The sequence below is a fragment of the Coregonus lavaretus genome (assembly GCF_964263955.1).
Source record: "Coregonus lavaretus genome assembly, contig: HAP1_SCAFFOLD_1861, whole genome shotgun sequence".
NCBI lineage: Eukaryota > Metazoa > Chordata > Actinopteri > Salmoniformes > Salmonidae > Coregonus > Coregonus lavaretus.
In genome coordinates, this window is record NW_028162703.1 from 78425 (window position 1) to 94846 (window position 16422).

Here is a 16422-nt window from a genome sequence, read left to right on the forward strand (position 1 = left end):
TGTGTGTATAAAGATGGCTTGCTTTCATTGATTCCTATTCTGAACCCATTCTCTTGATATACAGTATATTCTAGTGAGCCTGTTGAGAAAATTCTAATTAAAGGTAAATAATATGTAAAGGGATGGCTTTAGATAAATGTACTGAAAACCCTATTGAATGAAAAATATGTTGGCCAGAAAGTGGGAGGGTTTTCAGCGGTTGAATTAAATGTATTCAGTGCACATCAGGGAGCCACGCCTGCAAAGCCTGTTACGCACATGCATAAGGTAAGTGTAAATACCAACTACTGAGAAGTGCTTAAATCAAAACGCGGACTATGGGTGGGAAAGTATTGTCTCCTCAAGGTCAATTTGACAGAGACAGGAAAAGACACACACACACACACACACACACACACACACACACACACACAGGTCTACAAGTATATATCTATTTTATAAAACTAGTTACATTTATTACAAGTTTAGTACAGTAGAAATCAGTTTCAATCAAATAAGGTAAGTTATTATAACAAAGACAAAATTCATTGTAATAAACTGTACAATTGAGAGGCAAGAACAATCTAGAAAAAGCTAAACATCTGATAGAAACTTTTCCGAACAAAACATTTGAAGGTGTTGCATTTGATAAAACCACTTGTGTGAGATGTAGACTGGCTTCTCCAATAAAACACAATTGACAGAAAAAGAAAGAAAAAAGAATGAAAACATTTGCTAATTCAATTGTCTCAAATTCCAGTTGCCATTTCCTGCAATTGAGGAAGTTGGCGGATTGCTTCTCAGGAAGTGGGTGTGTCCCTGTGGCTCCCCTGACCTTCCATCTACTGTGTAAACATGATAGCATTCCAAGGGTTTGCTAAAAACAGTGGTCTTTACAATGATGAATTATCGCATACAACCTTCATCAATCCCATTGAATATATTACATTTATCTCATAAGAAAATACTTTGACTGAATAAACAATGAAATGGATAAGGCACTACTACATGTGATGTCATTGTTCCTGATGGTAACCTGAGGGTACTGCTGTGTGCTGCAAAAACAGGCTCAAGGAGAGGGGTATATTTTGTGGGCATTTAGGGGAACAGTTCTGGTGATGATGGTGGTGACCATTAGGGGCTAAACAGGGGGTGCACTGTAGCGCACCTCAACACTGAACTTGTCTGCTGTTTTGGGCGGCAGTGGCTTCTTCTGGATGCTCCTCTTCATGATCATCTCCTCATTAGCATAAATGGGTGCGTCAGTGTCGTCTGAGTGGTAGCCTGACTGGTACCCACTCGTCTGATTGGACGACTCGGAGGCCAGAGACTCCTTACTCTTACATCGCTGGATGTGACTAGAGGAGGACAGGAACCATTTATAATCCAATGAACAAATACAGTAACAATCACACAAATGCTGTGAGAGTCCAGAGTATAACACATAACCATTGGGATTGGGGGTTATGGGCCTCCTGTTTTCTCACCTGAAGTTGGACGTGCGGTGACGCTGATGGTCCAGACTCTTCATCTCCTCTGGTGATAGGCCCATACCGCTGTCAGTCTGACCATCCTGTAGGGAACACCCACATGGACTCAGATTATTGGCTGTTGATATGTAAGGGGGAGTAACACTGTGTAACCATGGAGACACTCACCATGACGCTGCTATGCTCCACAGGGATGTCATCAAAAGTCTTCACACTGAGTGGTCGACTGCACCTGTCACTCTGCTGGGAGAGCCTATAAGGAGGAGTGAGGGGGGTCAACAGCTAGGCCTCACAAGTTACACTAGCAACTAGCAAGTGTTCATACAAACTGCGCAAAGGTAGTCCACTATATTGGGGTTTCATTTGTGACAGATCAATGCGATGCTTGGTGTTAATTTGAGTCAGTGTGCATGCTTGCTGACCCGAGGGTGATGGGGGTGGTGTTGTCGCAGTGTATCTGGGGGACGTGGGTTTCCTCTCTGATGATCCTGGTGAAGGGGTTCCTGGGTTCAGGGCTGAGTGAGCCCCCCTCCACCTCCACTGCTGTCAGAGGGATGTAGTCCTTCCCATCCTGAAGGTAAACACACAACAATTACACTCTCAGACCTCACGCTCTCACCTCATACACACACAATAAGATGAACAAATTAACGTACCATGCACCTATACCTTCATAAATAAACTAGCACACATAATCAACACATGTACAGTGAGGGAAAAAAGTATTTGATCCCCTGCTGATTTTGTACATTTGCCCACTGATAAAGACATGATCAGTCTATAATTTTAATGGTAGGTTTATTTGGACAGTGAGAGACAGAATAACAACAAAAAAATCCAGAAAAACGCATGTAAAAAATGTTATAAATTGATTTGCATTTTAATGAGGGAAATAAGTATTTGACCCCTCTGCAAAACATGACTTACTACTTGGTGGCAAAACCCTTCTTGGCAATCACAGAGGTCAGACGTTTCTTGTAGTTGGCCACCAGGTTTGCACACATCTCAGGAAGGATTTTGTCCCACTCCTCTTTGCAGATCTTCTCCAAGTCATTAAGGTTTCGAGGCTGACGCTTGGCAACTCGAACCTTCAGCTCCCTCCACAGATTTTCTATGGGATTAAGGTCTGGAGACTGGCTAGGCCACTCAAGGACCTTAATGTGCTTCTTCTTGAGCCACTCCTTTGTTGCCTTGGCCGTGTGTTTTTGGGTCATTGTCATGCTGGAATACCCATCCATGACCCATTTTCAATGCCCTGGCTGAGGGCAGAAGGTTCTCACCCAAGATTTGACGGTACATGGCGCCGTCCATCGTCCCTTGGATGCGGTGAAGTTGTCCTGTCCCCTTAGCAGAAAAACACCCCCAAAGCATAATGTTTCCACCTACATGTTTGGCGGTGGGGATGGTGTTCTTGGGGTCATAGGCAGCATTCCTCCTCCTCCAAACACGGCGAGTTGAGTTGATGCCAAAGAGCCCGATTTCGGTCTCATCTGACCACAACACTTTAACCTAGTTATCCTCTGAATCATTCAGATGTTCATTGGCAAACTTTAGACAGGCCTGTATATGTGCTTTCTTGAGCAGGGGGACCTTGCGGGCGCTGCAGGATTTCAGTCCTTCACGGCGTAGTGTGTTACCAATTGTTTTCTTGGAGACTATGGTCCCAGCTGCCTTGAGATCATTGACAAGATCCTCCCGTGTAGTTCTGGGCTGATTCCTCACCATTCTCATGATCATTGCAACTCCACAAGGTGTGATCTTCCATGGAGCCCCAGGCCGAGGGAGATTGACAGTTATTTTGTGTTTCTTCCATTTGCGAATAATCGCACCAACTGTAGTCACCTTCTCACCAAGCTGCTTGGCGATGGTCTTGTAGCCCATTCCAGCCTTGTGTAGGTCTACAATCTTGTCCCTGACATCCTTGGAGAGCTCTTTGGTCTTGGCCATGGTGGAGAGTTTGGAATCTGATTGATTGATTGCTTCTGTGGACAGGTGTCTTTTATACAGATAACAAACTGAGATTAGGAGCACTCCCTTTAAGAGTGTGCTCCTAATCTCAGCTCGTTACCTGTATAAAAGACACCTGGGAGCCAGAAATCTTTCTGATTGAGAGGGGGTCAAATACTTATTTCCCTCATGAAAATGCAAATCAATTTATAACATTTTTGACATGTGTTTTCCTGGATTATTTTGTTGTTATTCTGTCTCTCACTGTTCAAATAAACCTAGCATTAAAATTATAGACTGATCATTTCTTTGTCAGCGGGCAAACGTACAAAATCAGCAGGGGATCAAATACTTTTTTCCCTCACTGTATGTACACAAACAGACCTGATGAGCGCTGGCCTGTAGCAGGTTTCCCAGATGTTCTACGAGCTCGGTGAAATTTGGTCTGTCTGTGGGTTTGTCTAGCCAGCAGTCCAACATGGTTTGATATCTAGGAGAACAATAGTCACCTGGTCATTTGTTAAATCATCACTGCAACACACTGCAATGGTGTCACATTGTTGTCTATAGCTTCTTGTGGCAGATTCTATTGGCAGATAATTGTATTTCACAGTCATAATGCAATTGAGCAGGCTTCAGTATGTAATGTAGTGTGATATGCCGTATATCAGTAGTCCACTCACATCTCAGTGGTGGCATAGTCTGGTGCTCTCATCCTGGTCCCTTCCTTCAACCTCCTGCAGAATGCCTCATCAATGCCAACACCAGGGTATGGAGATGCCCCTGTAGTGGAGAGAACAACCGTTATAATACAGTCACAGTGTGGTCATAGTGTGGTCATAGTGTGGTCATTGTGTGGTCATAGTGTGGTCATAGTGTGGTCATAGTGTGGTCATAGTGTGGTCATAGTGTGGTCATAGTGTGGTCATAGTGTGGTCATAGTGTGGTCATAGTGTGGTCATAGTGTGGTCATAGTGCGGCCACTAAGTGGTCAAGTTGGGTTTGAAGAGGTACTGTCACTTGGCTCACCCAGTGAGAAGATCTCCCAGAGTAGAATGCCAAAGGACCACACGTCGCTCTGTGTGGTATAGACCCGGTCAAAGATGGTCTCAGGAGCCATCCATTTCAGAGGGAGCCGCGCCTGTAGAGAGAATCACAGTTTATAAAACAGTTTATGAGACGTCATAATAACCACTGTTAGTGACTGAGGTACGGCGTGTTCTTAGTAGCTTACGTCTCCCTTGCGGACATAGTCGGGGTCTTTGTAGACGTCTCTGGCCAGACCAAAGTCACAGATCTTCACAACATTGTTTTCTGAGAGCAAGATGTTCCTAGCTGCCAGGTCCCGATGGATGCACTTGCGAGAGGAGAGGAACTCCATGCCCTTGGCCACCTGGAAGCTGTAGCTGATCAGGTCCTCCATGGTCAAGTGCTCCTCCCACTCACAACTCCCTGCATGGGGTCAAATTGGGCATTTAGTAATAGCATATATATCATAACAAATACAGTGGAAAGTTTAAATGATCACATTATCACATCATACATTATACATTGTGATCAGTGAAGTGGGATGTAGGATCTTTTGTTGCTTAGAATTTTCTTGCAAAAAAGGCTTCTAAAGTTTGTAATTTCCACTTTGAAATTAATTTCAGACTTGATTTGCCCTAACGAAAAATGTATCAACCCCTACAAAAATGTCCATCAATTATAATCCAAATAATAATTCAAATTAAGATCCTACATCTATATAAATCCTATTGGTGATATGTACAGTATTTGCATGTGGTGAGTATGGAGGTATAAAGCTGCAGTACCATCCTCCTCCTCTATGTGGCTAACAGAGCTCTCCTCTCCCAGTCTGGAGCAGACTGCTGTCCCAGTGCAAATGTCCAAGTGGGTGCTGGTCCCCAAACCCAGATCCCCTTCAGTCACGTCCTCCTCCATCCGCTCCCACTGACCTGACCGCGGCCGCCTCCTCTGTAACCATGGAGAAATGGCATGTCAAAGGATCAAGGACCAAAAGTCCAATAGAGAACTGGACTGGAAAACTCCTGGCCCTAGCAATACGACACGAAATGGAAGCTGGTAGATTCCAGCGGATCAGGCAGACAACATGAGAGCATCACAGAGAACAGTTGTGTAATGGTCTGGAATCAGTGTAACCACATCAGAGGCTGTCTGGGCTTTACAGACTGCTGTTTCTGGGGCATGGCTCATTTACCTTGAAGGGGCTGTATTCTCCACGCTTGCTCTTTAAGTAGCTGGAGAGGTTGCCATGTTTACAGTACTCCACAATCACCATCAATGGACCTGAGGGATGAAGGGAGATGGAGGGAGAAAAGGTTCAATATCAGAGGAACGTCATCACTTCACTGGAGCACTGTAGAATGTTTATGTGTAGTAAAGTAAGGGAAAGCGTAGGAGTGAGAAAGAGAGAGAGGACATGGAAACAGAGGCCCTCTTCCCCATTCCCGGAACATGGCTTCCTCTCTGCGGTTTGAGCAGATATACAATTAGGACAGATAGAGCATGCTCGTTATTCTCTGCCTCTCACCACTAATAAAGCAGACACTTCCTGATGAATACAATGTGCAGAACACAAATGGAAGAGGCGGAGGAAGGGGTGCCAAGAAAGGTAGAAGCAGAGATGTGAGAGAGAAAAAGAGGGGGAAAGAAAATAGGAAAGGAAATATGTAAAATATGAAATGTGTGAGTGTGTGTTCATAACGTGAAGACTCACTCCCTGGTTTGGTGCAGGCCCCCAGCAGGTTGACTACATTGAGATGATGGCCGATGTGGATGAGGATCTTCAGCTCTGACAACAGTGCACGGTACTCACTGGAGGTGGCTCCCTCTGTGGTGGGCAGAGATAAAACTCAGTCAGCTCATATAGTGTGTTTGTGTGTGTGTGTGTGTGTGTGTGTGTTGCTTGCATGTGTGTATGCCAGGGGATGAGAAGGAGGTGTACCCACCTTTCAGCATCTTGACTGCCACTGTAGTGCAGGTAGTGGCTTTCTCTATGCCAAAGGCAGCTGCCTCTACTACCTGTCCAAAAGCTCCTCGTCCCAATTGGTCACCTTCAAAACACACCATATATCATTTCAGACAGTGGATTTAAAACTTTAGTCTCACTTGTGTATAACGTCTCTTTCTCCAAAAAATATTACCCATAAGGATCTGAAAGTCTCACCTAGCTTCAGCCTGTCACAAGGGAACTCCCACTTGTTGGCATCGTATGTGAGCCTCTCACAGTGCTCGTCCATGGGCATGTCCTCAGATTCAAGGATGATGGACAGGTACCCTGTCTTCATGTCCCCATTATTTGGCTAGAGAGAGGGAGTTGAGAGAGAGAGAAATATACAGTACCAGTCAAAAGTTTGGACACACCTACTCATTCCAGGGTTTTTCTTTATTTTTACTATTTTCTACATTGTAGAATAATAGTGAAGACAACAAAAAACTATGAAAACACATTTGGGATCATGTAATAACCAAAAACGTGTTAAACAAATCAAAATATATTTTTGATTCTTCAAAGTAGCCACCCTTTGATTTGATGACAGCTTTGCACACTCTTGGCATTCTCTCAACCAGCTTCACCTGGAATGCTTTTCCAACAGTCTTGAAGGAGATCCCACATATTCTGAGCACTTGTTGGCTGCTTTCCCTTCACTCTGCGGTCCGACTCATCCCAAACCACCTCAATTGTGGAGACCAGGTCATCTGATGCAGCACTCCATCACTCTCCTTCTTGGTACAATAGCCCTTACACAGCCTGGAGATGTGTTGGGTCATTGTCCTGTTGAAAAACAAGTGATAGTCCCACTAAGCCCAAACCAGATGGGATGGCGTATCACTGCAGAATGCTGTGATAGCAATGCTGGTTATGTGTGCCTTGAATTCTAAATAAATCACAGACAGTGTCACCAGCAAAGCACCCCCACACCATAACACCTCCTCCTCCATGCTTTACGGTGGGAAATACACATGCGGAGATCATCTGTTCACCCACACCGCGTTTCACAAAGACACTGAGGTTGGAACCAAAAATCTCCAATTTGGACTCCAGACCAAAGGACAAATTTCCACTGGTCTAATGTCAATTGCTCGTGTTTCTTGGCCCAAGCAGGTCTCTTCTTCTTATTGGTGTCCTTTAGTAATGGTTTCTTTGCAGCAATTCGACAATGAAGGCCTGATTCACACAGCCTCCTCTGAACAGTTGATGTTGAGATGTGTCTGTTACTTGAACTCTGTGATGTATTTATTTGGGCTGCAATTTCTGAGGCTGGTAACTCTAATGAACTTATCCTCTGCAGCAGAGGTAACTCTGGGTCCTCCTTTCCTGTGGCGGTCCTCATGAGAGCCAGTTTCATCATAGCGCTTGATGGTTTTTGCGACTGCACTTGAAGAAACTTTCAAAGTTCTTGAAATGTTCCGTATTGACTGACCTTCATGTCCTAAAGTAATGATGGGCTGTCGTTTCTCTTGGCTTATTTGAGCTGTTCTTGACATAATATGGACTTGGTCTTTTTTAAAATATTATTATTTATATATTTTTAAGGGGAAGATCAGCTTTAATATTGCAGATAGATTGTAACTTCCATCAATGTAATTGTCTGCATCACTTCCAATTCCCCATATGTTTTTTTTCTCTCGCAAATATATATATAAATATATATATATATATATATATACACACATACATATACATACATACATATACAGTTGAGGTAGGAAGTTTACATACACCTTAACCAAATACATTTAAACTCAGTTTTTCACAATTCCTGACATTTAATCCTTGTAAAAATTCCCTGTTTTAGGTCAGTTAGGATCACCACTTCATTTTAAGTATATGAAATGTCAGAATAATATTGGAGATAATTATTTATTTCAGCTTTTATTTATTTCATCACATTCCCAGTGAGTCAGAAGTTTACATTCACTCAAATAGTATTTGGTAGCATTGCCTTTAAATTGTTTAACTTGGGTCAAATGTTTCGGGTAGCCTTCCACAAGCTTCCCAAAATAAGTTGGTTGAATTTTGGCCCATTCCTCCTGACAGAGCTGGTGTAACTGAGTCAGGTTTGTAGGCCTCCTTGCTTACACACGCTTTTTCAGTTCTGCCCACAAATGTTCTATAGGATTGAGGTCAGGGCTTTGTGATGGCCACTTCAATATCTTGACTTTGTTGTCCTTAAGCCATTTTGCCACAATTTTGGAAGAATGCTTGGGGTCATTGTCCATTTGGAAGACCCATTTGCGACCAAGCTTTAACTTCCTGATTGATGTCTTGAGATGTTGCTTCAATATATCCACATAATTTTCCTTCCTCATGATGACACTGCTGGTCCTGCTCACACTGCCCTACCCTATGCTTTGACTTCTTTCTCCCCTCTCTCTCCAGATGAAATCTTGCGACTTGTGATGGCCGGCCGCCCAACAACCTGCCCGCTTGACCCTATCCCCTCCTCTCTTCTCCAGACCATCTCCGGTGACCTTCTCCCTTACCTCACCTCGCACATCAACTCATCCTTGACCGCTGGCTATGTCCCTTCCGTCTTCAAGAGAGCGAGAGTTGCACCCCTTCTCAAAAAACCAACACTCGATCCCTCTGATGTCAACAACTACAGACCAGTATCCCTTCTTTCTTTTCTCTCCAAAACTCTTGAGCGTGCCATCTTTAGCCAACTCTCTTGCTATCTCTCTCAGAATGACCTTCTAGATCCAAACCAGTCAGGTTTCAAGACTGATCATTCAACTGAGACTGCTCTTCTCTGTGTCACGGAGGCTCTCCGCACTGCTAAAGCTAACTCTCTCTCCTCTGCTCTTGTCCTTCTAGACCTGTCTGCTGCCTTTGATACTGTGAACCATCAGATCCTCCTCTCCACCCTCTCCGAGTTGGGCATCTCCAGCGCGGCTCACTCTTGGATTGCGTCCTACCTGACCGGTTGCTCCTACCAAGTGGCATGGCGAGAATCTGTCTCCGCACCACGTGCTCTCACCACTGGTGTCCCCCAGGGCTCAGTTCTAGGCCCTCTCCTATTCTCGCTATACACCAAGTCACTTGGCTCTGTCATATCCTCACATGGCCTCTCCTATCATTGCTACGCAGACGACACACAACTAATCTTCTCCTTTCCCCCTTCTGATAACCAGGTGGCGAATCGCATCTCTGCATGTCTGGCAGACATATCAGTGTGGATGACGGATCACCACCTCAAGCTGAACCTCGGCAAGACGGAGCTGCTCTTCCTCCCGGGGAAGGACTGCCCATTCCATGATCTCGCCATCACGGTTGACAACTCCGTTGTGTCCTCCTCCTAGAGGGCGAAGAGCCTTGGCGTGACCCTGGACAACACCCTGTCATTCTCCGCTAACATCAAGGCGGTGACCCGATCCTGTAGGTTCATGCTCTACAACATTCGGAGAGTACGACCCTGCCTTACACAGGAAGCAGCACAGGTCCTAATCCAGGCACTTGTCATCTCCCGTCTGGATTACTGCAACTCGCTGTTGGCTGGGCTCCCTGCCTGTGCCATTAAACCCCTACAACTCATCCAGAATGCCGCAGCCCGTCTGGTGTTCAACCTTCCCAAGTTCTCTCACGTCACCCCGCTCCTCCGCACACTCCACTGGCTTCCAGTTGAAGCTCGCATCTGCTACAAGACCATGGTGCTTGCCTACGGAGCTGTGAGGGGAACGGCACCTCCGTACCTTCAGGCTCTGATCAGTCCCTACACCCAAACGAGGGCATTGCGTTCATCCACCTCTGGCCTGCTGGCCCCCCTACCTCTGCGGAAGCACAGTTCCCGCTCAGCCCAGTCAAAACTGTTCGCTGCTCTGGCACCCCAATGGTGGAACAAGCTCCCTCACGACACCAGAACAGCGGAGTCACTCACCACCTTCCGGAGACACTTGAAACCCCACCTCTTTAAGGAATACCTGGGATAGGATAAAGTAATCCTTCTACCCCCCCTTACCCCACCCCAAAGAAAGAAAAAAAATACATATTGTAAAGTGGTTATCCCACTGGCTATAAGGTGAATGCACCAATTTGTAAGTCGCTCTAGATAAGAGCGTCTGCTAAATTATGAAAATGTAAATGTAATGCCATCTATTTTGTGAAGTGCACCAGTCCCTCCTGTAGCAAAGCACCCCCACAGCATGATGCTGCCACCCCCGTGCTTCACGGTTGGGATGGTGTTCTTCGGCTTGCAAGCAACCCCCTTTTCCCTCCAAACATAATGATGGTCATTATGGCAAACAGTTCTATTTTTGTTTCATCAGACCAGAGGACATTCCTCCAAAAAGTACGATCTTTGTCCCCATGTGCAGTTGCAAACCGTAGTCTGGCTTTTTTATGGCGGTTTTGGAGCAGTGGCTTCTTCCTTGCTGAGCGGCCTTTCAGGTTATGTCGATATAGGACTCGTTTTACTGTGGATATAGATACTTTTGTACCTGTTTCCTCCAGCATCTTCAGAAGGTCCTTTGCTCTTGTTCTGGGATTAATTTGCACTTTTCGCACTAAAGTACGTTCATCACTAGGAGACAGAATGCGTCTCCTTCCTGAGCGGTATGACAGCTGAGTGGTCCCATGGTGTTTATACTTGCGTACTATTGTTTGTACAGATGAACGTGGTACCTTCAGGAATTTAGAAATTGCTCCCAAGGATGAACCAGACTTGTGGAGGTCTACAATTATTTTTCTGAGGTCTTGGCTGAATTCTTTTGATTTTCCCATGATGTCAAGCAAAGAGGCACTGAGTTTGAAGGTAGGTCTTGAAATACATCCTTAAAGGCACAGTCAACTTAGTGTATGTAAACTTCTGACCCTCTGGAATTGTGATACAGTGAATTATAAGTGAAATAATCTGTCTGTAAACAATTGTTGGAAAAATTACTTGTGTCATGCACAAAGTAGATGTCCTAACCGACTTGCCAAAACTATAGTTTGTTAAAAATAAATTTGCGGAGGGGTTGAAAAACGAGTTTCAATGACTCCAACCAAAGTGTTTGTAAACTTCCGACTGTATATACATATCCTTTAAAAAATATATATTTCCCTTTATTACTTTCCAACCCCACCACCCCTCCCCTAATTGGAGAAAACTAGTGAACAACAACGCTTAGGCCTCTACTTCCATCTTATACATACTATATACATTTTATGGACACAGTCAATTTTACAGTAATTCTATTTTGTTTGTTTTTACTCCTGAACTTCCTCTACCCTCAACCTCTCTGATCATTTTCATGATGTCCATCTGGTTTGCTTCTATATGCCATATATTTTTTATTGTGCTCTTTCACAAAAGCTCTCAACCTATAACCTATATACTTATTATGGACACAGTATGCTTTACATTAGTTATCTTGTTGTTATTAGTTGTTGTTAGTTGTTATTAGTCCCATCCTTCAGCTCCATTCAATACCTCCCATCTACAGTGGGGAAAAACGTATTTAGTCAGCCACCAATTGTGCAAGTTCTCCCACTTAAAAAGATGAGAGAGGCCTGTAACTTTCATCATAGGTACACGTCAACTATGACAGACAAATTGAGATTTTTTTTCTCCAGAAAATCACATTGTAGGATTTTTAATGAATTTATTTGCAAATTATGGTGGAAAATAAGTATTTGGTCACGTACAAACAAGCAATTTTCTGGCTCTCACAGACCTGTAACTTCTTCTTTAAGAGGCTCCTCTGTCCTCCACTCGTTACCTGTATTAATGGCACCTGTTTGAACTTGTTATCAGTATAAAAGACACCTGTCCACAACCTCAAACAGTCACACTCCAAACTCCACTATGGCCAAGACCAAAGAGCTGTCAAAGGACACCAGAAACAAAATTGTAGACCTGCACCAGGCTGGGAAGACTGAATCTGCAATAGGTAAGCAGCTTGGTTTGAAGAAATCAACTGTGGGAGCAATTATTAGGAAATGGAAGACATACAAGACCACTGATAATCTCCCTCGATCTGGGGCTCCACGCAAGATCTCACCCTGTGGGGTCAAAATGATCACAAGAACGGTGAGCAAAAATCCCAGAACCACACGGGGGGACCTAATGAATGACCTTCAGAGAGCTGGGACCAAAGTAACAAAGCCTACCATCAGTAACACACTACGCCGCCAGGGACTCAAATCCTGCAGTGCCAGACGTGTCCCCCTGCTTAAGCCAGTACATGTCCAGGCCCGTCTGAAGTTTGCTAGAGTGCATTTGGATGATCCAGAAGAGGATTGGGAGAATGTCATATGGTCAGATGAAACCAAAATATAACTTTTTGGTAAAAACTCAACTCGTCGTGTTTGGAGGACAAAGAATGCTGAGTTGCATCCAAAGAACACCATACCTACTGTGAAGCATGGGGGTGGAAACTTCATGCTTTGGGGCTGTTTTTCTGCAAGGGACCAGGACGACTGATCCGTGTAAAGGAAAGAATGAATGGGGCCATGTATCGTGAGATTTTGAGTGAAAACCTCCTTCCATCAGCAAGGGCATTGAAGATGAAACGTGGCTGGGTCTTTCAGCATGACAATGATCCCAAACACACCGCCCGGGCAACGAAGGAGTGGCTTCGTAAGAAGCATTTCAAGGTCCTGGAGTGGCCTAGCCAGTCTCCAGATCTCAACCCCATAGAAAATCTTTGGAGGGAGTTGAAAGTCCATGTTGCCCAGTGACAGCCCCAAAACATCACTGCTCTAGAGGAGATCTGCATGGAGGAATGGGCCAAAATACCAGCAACAGTGTGTGAAAACCTTGTGAAGACTTACAGAAAACGTTTGACCTGTGTCATTGCCAACAAAGGGTATATAACAAAGTACTGAGAAACTTTTGTTATTGACCAAATACTTATTTTCCACCATAATTTGCAAATACATTCATTAAAAATCCTACAATGTGATTTTCTGGAGAAAAAAAATCTCATTTTGTCTGTCATAGTTGACGTGTACCTATGATGAAAATTACAGGCCTCTCTCATCTTTTTAAGTGGGAGAACTTGCACAATTGGTGGCTGACTAAATACTTTTTTTCCCCACTGTATCTCTTAACACCATCCATATTGGATTTTTTATTTGCCATATATTTTTCAACTGTACTGTGATGTTTCACAAAAGTTCTGAACCCTTCTATTCTCATTGTTTCTACAGATTGTAAATTGAAAATAAACATTTTTGCTAAAAGTATTATTATAGTATTGATCGATTGACTATGACTTTTCAAATCACCCAGTAGTGCTATCTGCAGGGTTAGCTCCAGGTAAATATTGCAATCCTTCAGCCATTCCTGGACCTGTGACCAAAAACAAGCTACAAATGGACAGTACCAAAACAAATGATCTAATGATTCTGTCTCTTCGCAGCAAAATCTACAGAGCTGAGAAGATTGTATCCCCCTTATAAATAACATTCTATTGGTAGCAAGAATTTTGTATAATAATTTAAATTGAAAAATTCTAAGTTTTGAATCCAGCGTTGTGTTGCGTATCACACTATGCCATGGAATCGGTACGTCAAAAATCTCTTCCCAACTATTTTGCAATCTATATGGGACGGCTGTCAATCCTTTGGTCCTTAAATGAAACTGGTATACTTTTTAATTGATTGGACTTTTACCAAATAGGGCTATCTTCTGTATACCCCCTACCATGTCACAACACAACTGATTGGCTCAAATGCATTAAGAAGGAAAGAAATTCCACAAATTAACTTTTAAGAAGGCACATCTGTTAATTAAAATGCAATAAAGCGGTGACTACCTCATGAAGCTGGTTGAGAGAATGCGACAAGTGTTCAAAGCTGTCATCAAGGCAAAGAGTGGCTATTTGAAGAATTTGTTTAACACTTTTTTAGTTACTACATGATTCCATATGTGTTATTTCATAGTTTTGATGTCTTCACTATTATTCTACAATATAAAAAATAGTTAAAATAAAGAAAAACCCTTGAATGAGTAGGTGTGTCCAAACTTTTGACTGGTACTGTATATATTTTTACTATATTACATATTTTCTATAATGACCTACAGATATAGTGCCTTCAGACATTTCCCCTGATGGATGGAAAGCCCCGTTTTATGTTTATATATGAATGTTTGTCTATGAGAGTGTGTCATGTGTTAGTCCCCTCTCAGTGCCTCTGCTGGTCCATCAGATAGAAGCCATGCCAGGCCCAGCCAGTGATGGAGGGACTGAGCTACGTGAATTCTGGCAGCAGAATGTGGCTCTGTTGTTCCCCAACACAAAGGAGAGTAGACACTGAGCTAGACCAGTCACTTCTCATCTGTCAGACCCATCCGTCTGTGTGTATGGCTGTGTGTGTATGTGACTGTGCAGAGGGGTGTGGAAAGGAGGGAAAGGGGATGAGTAGAGCAGTCTTACTCTTTTCCTGCTGCGGATGACGAAGACGATGAGTAGCCAGAAGAACATGGCGATGACCACAGAGCCAATAGGAACAATCAGCTCTACATTAGTCTTCTCCTCTGCTCCTACAACCAAAACAATAACCAGAGTGAGTATGAACTAGTATGAACTACAGTAAACGGTACAAGAGTATTTACCTCTTCATTACTCAGTCGTTCTATATGTATGTCAGTCAGTACACATTATTTTTAAACTATTTCTTTACAGACCATGTCAGTCAGATCTATTGTCAATCACTTGAAAAAAGTTATATTTAATTTAAATTGTTCATAGTTTTGTGTTTTTCCTTTTGAAATAGATTTTCTCTGTCAATTTGGAATTTGGAGAATTTGCCAATTACAACGGGCTTTGGCTGTAAATCAGTACCAAGCTAGGAGGAACACGGTTTCAGGAAACCTGTGTGTCTGTGTGCGTGTTTGTATTGGAGGAAGGGCACTGTTGGAATTCAGGCTGTGAGCAGACCTGATATTCTATCTAGTCATAACAAATATTCTGGGGCCAGCATCACTCTGGCCAAAGTCAACCTGGAAAAAAACTGTAATTTCACTATTTGTCTGTGACTACAAGTTGTAGAACCCTAATGATCTACCCCCATCGTCAATGTTGACACCCTACTCCTTCTCTCTCTTTCCATCTCTATCCCCTTTTCTCTCTTTCGCCCAATATCCCTCTCTCGTCATCCGCCCACGTATAACAGGAACTTCTCGTTAGTGAGCTGAGGCAGCCTCTGTCCTCTGTCCTGTCTCGTTAGTGAGGCTCACTGGTGCCTGAGAGACCCTGAGCTCTGACTGGGTGCCGGGCCGGTGGCCAGTGGCTTGTGGCGGGGGCTGGGTCACGTAGGTCCTACAGATGTAGGATCTTAATTTGAGCCAGTTTGCTACAGAAGGAAAATAATCCTGCAGCAACATTAAATGTGAATTATTATGTGGATTATAATTAATGGACATTTTTTGTAGGGGTTGATACATTTTTTGTTAGGGCAATTCAAGTCTGACATTTTAAAGTGGAAATTACAAACTTTAGAAGCCTTTTTAAACCTTAAATACACTGCAAGTTTGCAGAGTGATCAAATTAAGATCCTACATCTGTAACTGGTCACTCTGTATGTCTGTTTGTTTGTTGCTGTGTCTCAGTGTTCTGGGTCGGCCCCTCCCTTTGTCCTTGTTGGGCTTCTTATTGTTTGGTATTCTGAAACTCCCAGGAGGATGTGCTCTAACAGGGCCCGCTTCCTGCTCCGTGGGGGAACACTTATTTGTACACTTCATCTTTGATATAACAGAATGGGGAGGTGAATCAGGGGAACCTTGAGGCCAGCTATTTAAAACATCTATAAATGAATGAATGGGAGTTTATGGGTAAGACATCATGAGTAAAACTGAACAAATTAATTGTGGTATGAATCCCTCTTTGGTTATGGCAGTACCTTCTTTTGGTTATAAATATACCACCAGAGAACAGGAAATACAGGCATTTTGACATACTGCATTATGTCTGCAGGGTGATTAGTGGTGGCTGTTTCCTGTCCTGTGATCCATTTTCCGTAGTGGGAGGGAGAGACTGACCTTCAGTGATAAGGTAG

At 43.6% G+C, this 16422-nt stretch overlaps 1 protein-coding gene across 1 annotated transcript; it reads right to left on the bottom strand.

Moving 5' to 3' along the window:
- Positions 1-437: 437 nt before the first annotated feature.
- Positions 438-16416, bottom strand: LOC311119004 (vascular endothelial growth factor receptor 2-like). Its single transcript, XM_084193755.1, has 15 exons — positions 16406-16416; positions 14802-14908; positions 6607-6742; positions 6389-6493; positions 6157-6270; positions 5638-5726; positions 5231-5393; positions 4651-4868; positions 4446-4557; positions 4100-4199; positions 3801-3906; positions 1892-2040; positions 1638-1722; positions 1467-1552; positions 438-1337 (listed from the first exon to the last, which is right to left on the bottom strand). Exons 2-15 carry the CDS (start codon positions 14847-14849, stop codon positions 1121-1123), a joined length of 1728 nt encoding a protein of 575 aa, XP_084049881.1. The 5' UTR covers positions 14850-14908; positions 16406-16416; the 3' UTR covers positions 438-1120.
- Positions 16417-16422: the final 6 nt, after the last annotated feature.

Coding starts and splice junctions, on each gene's coding strand:
- LOC311119004 (XM_084193755.1), bottom strand. CDS start 14,849: ATGTTCTTCTGGCTACTCATCGTCTTCGTCATCCGCAGCAGGAAAAGA. Junction 6,271..6,388: donor GGCAGTCAAGATGCTGAAAG/GTGGGTACACCT, acceptor TGCCCACCACAG/AGGGAGCCACCTCCAGTGAG. Junction 3,907..4,099: donor GACTATGCCACCACTGAGAT/GTGAGTGGACTA, acceptor TTGTTCTCCTAG/ATATCAAACCATGTTGGACT.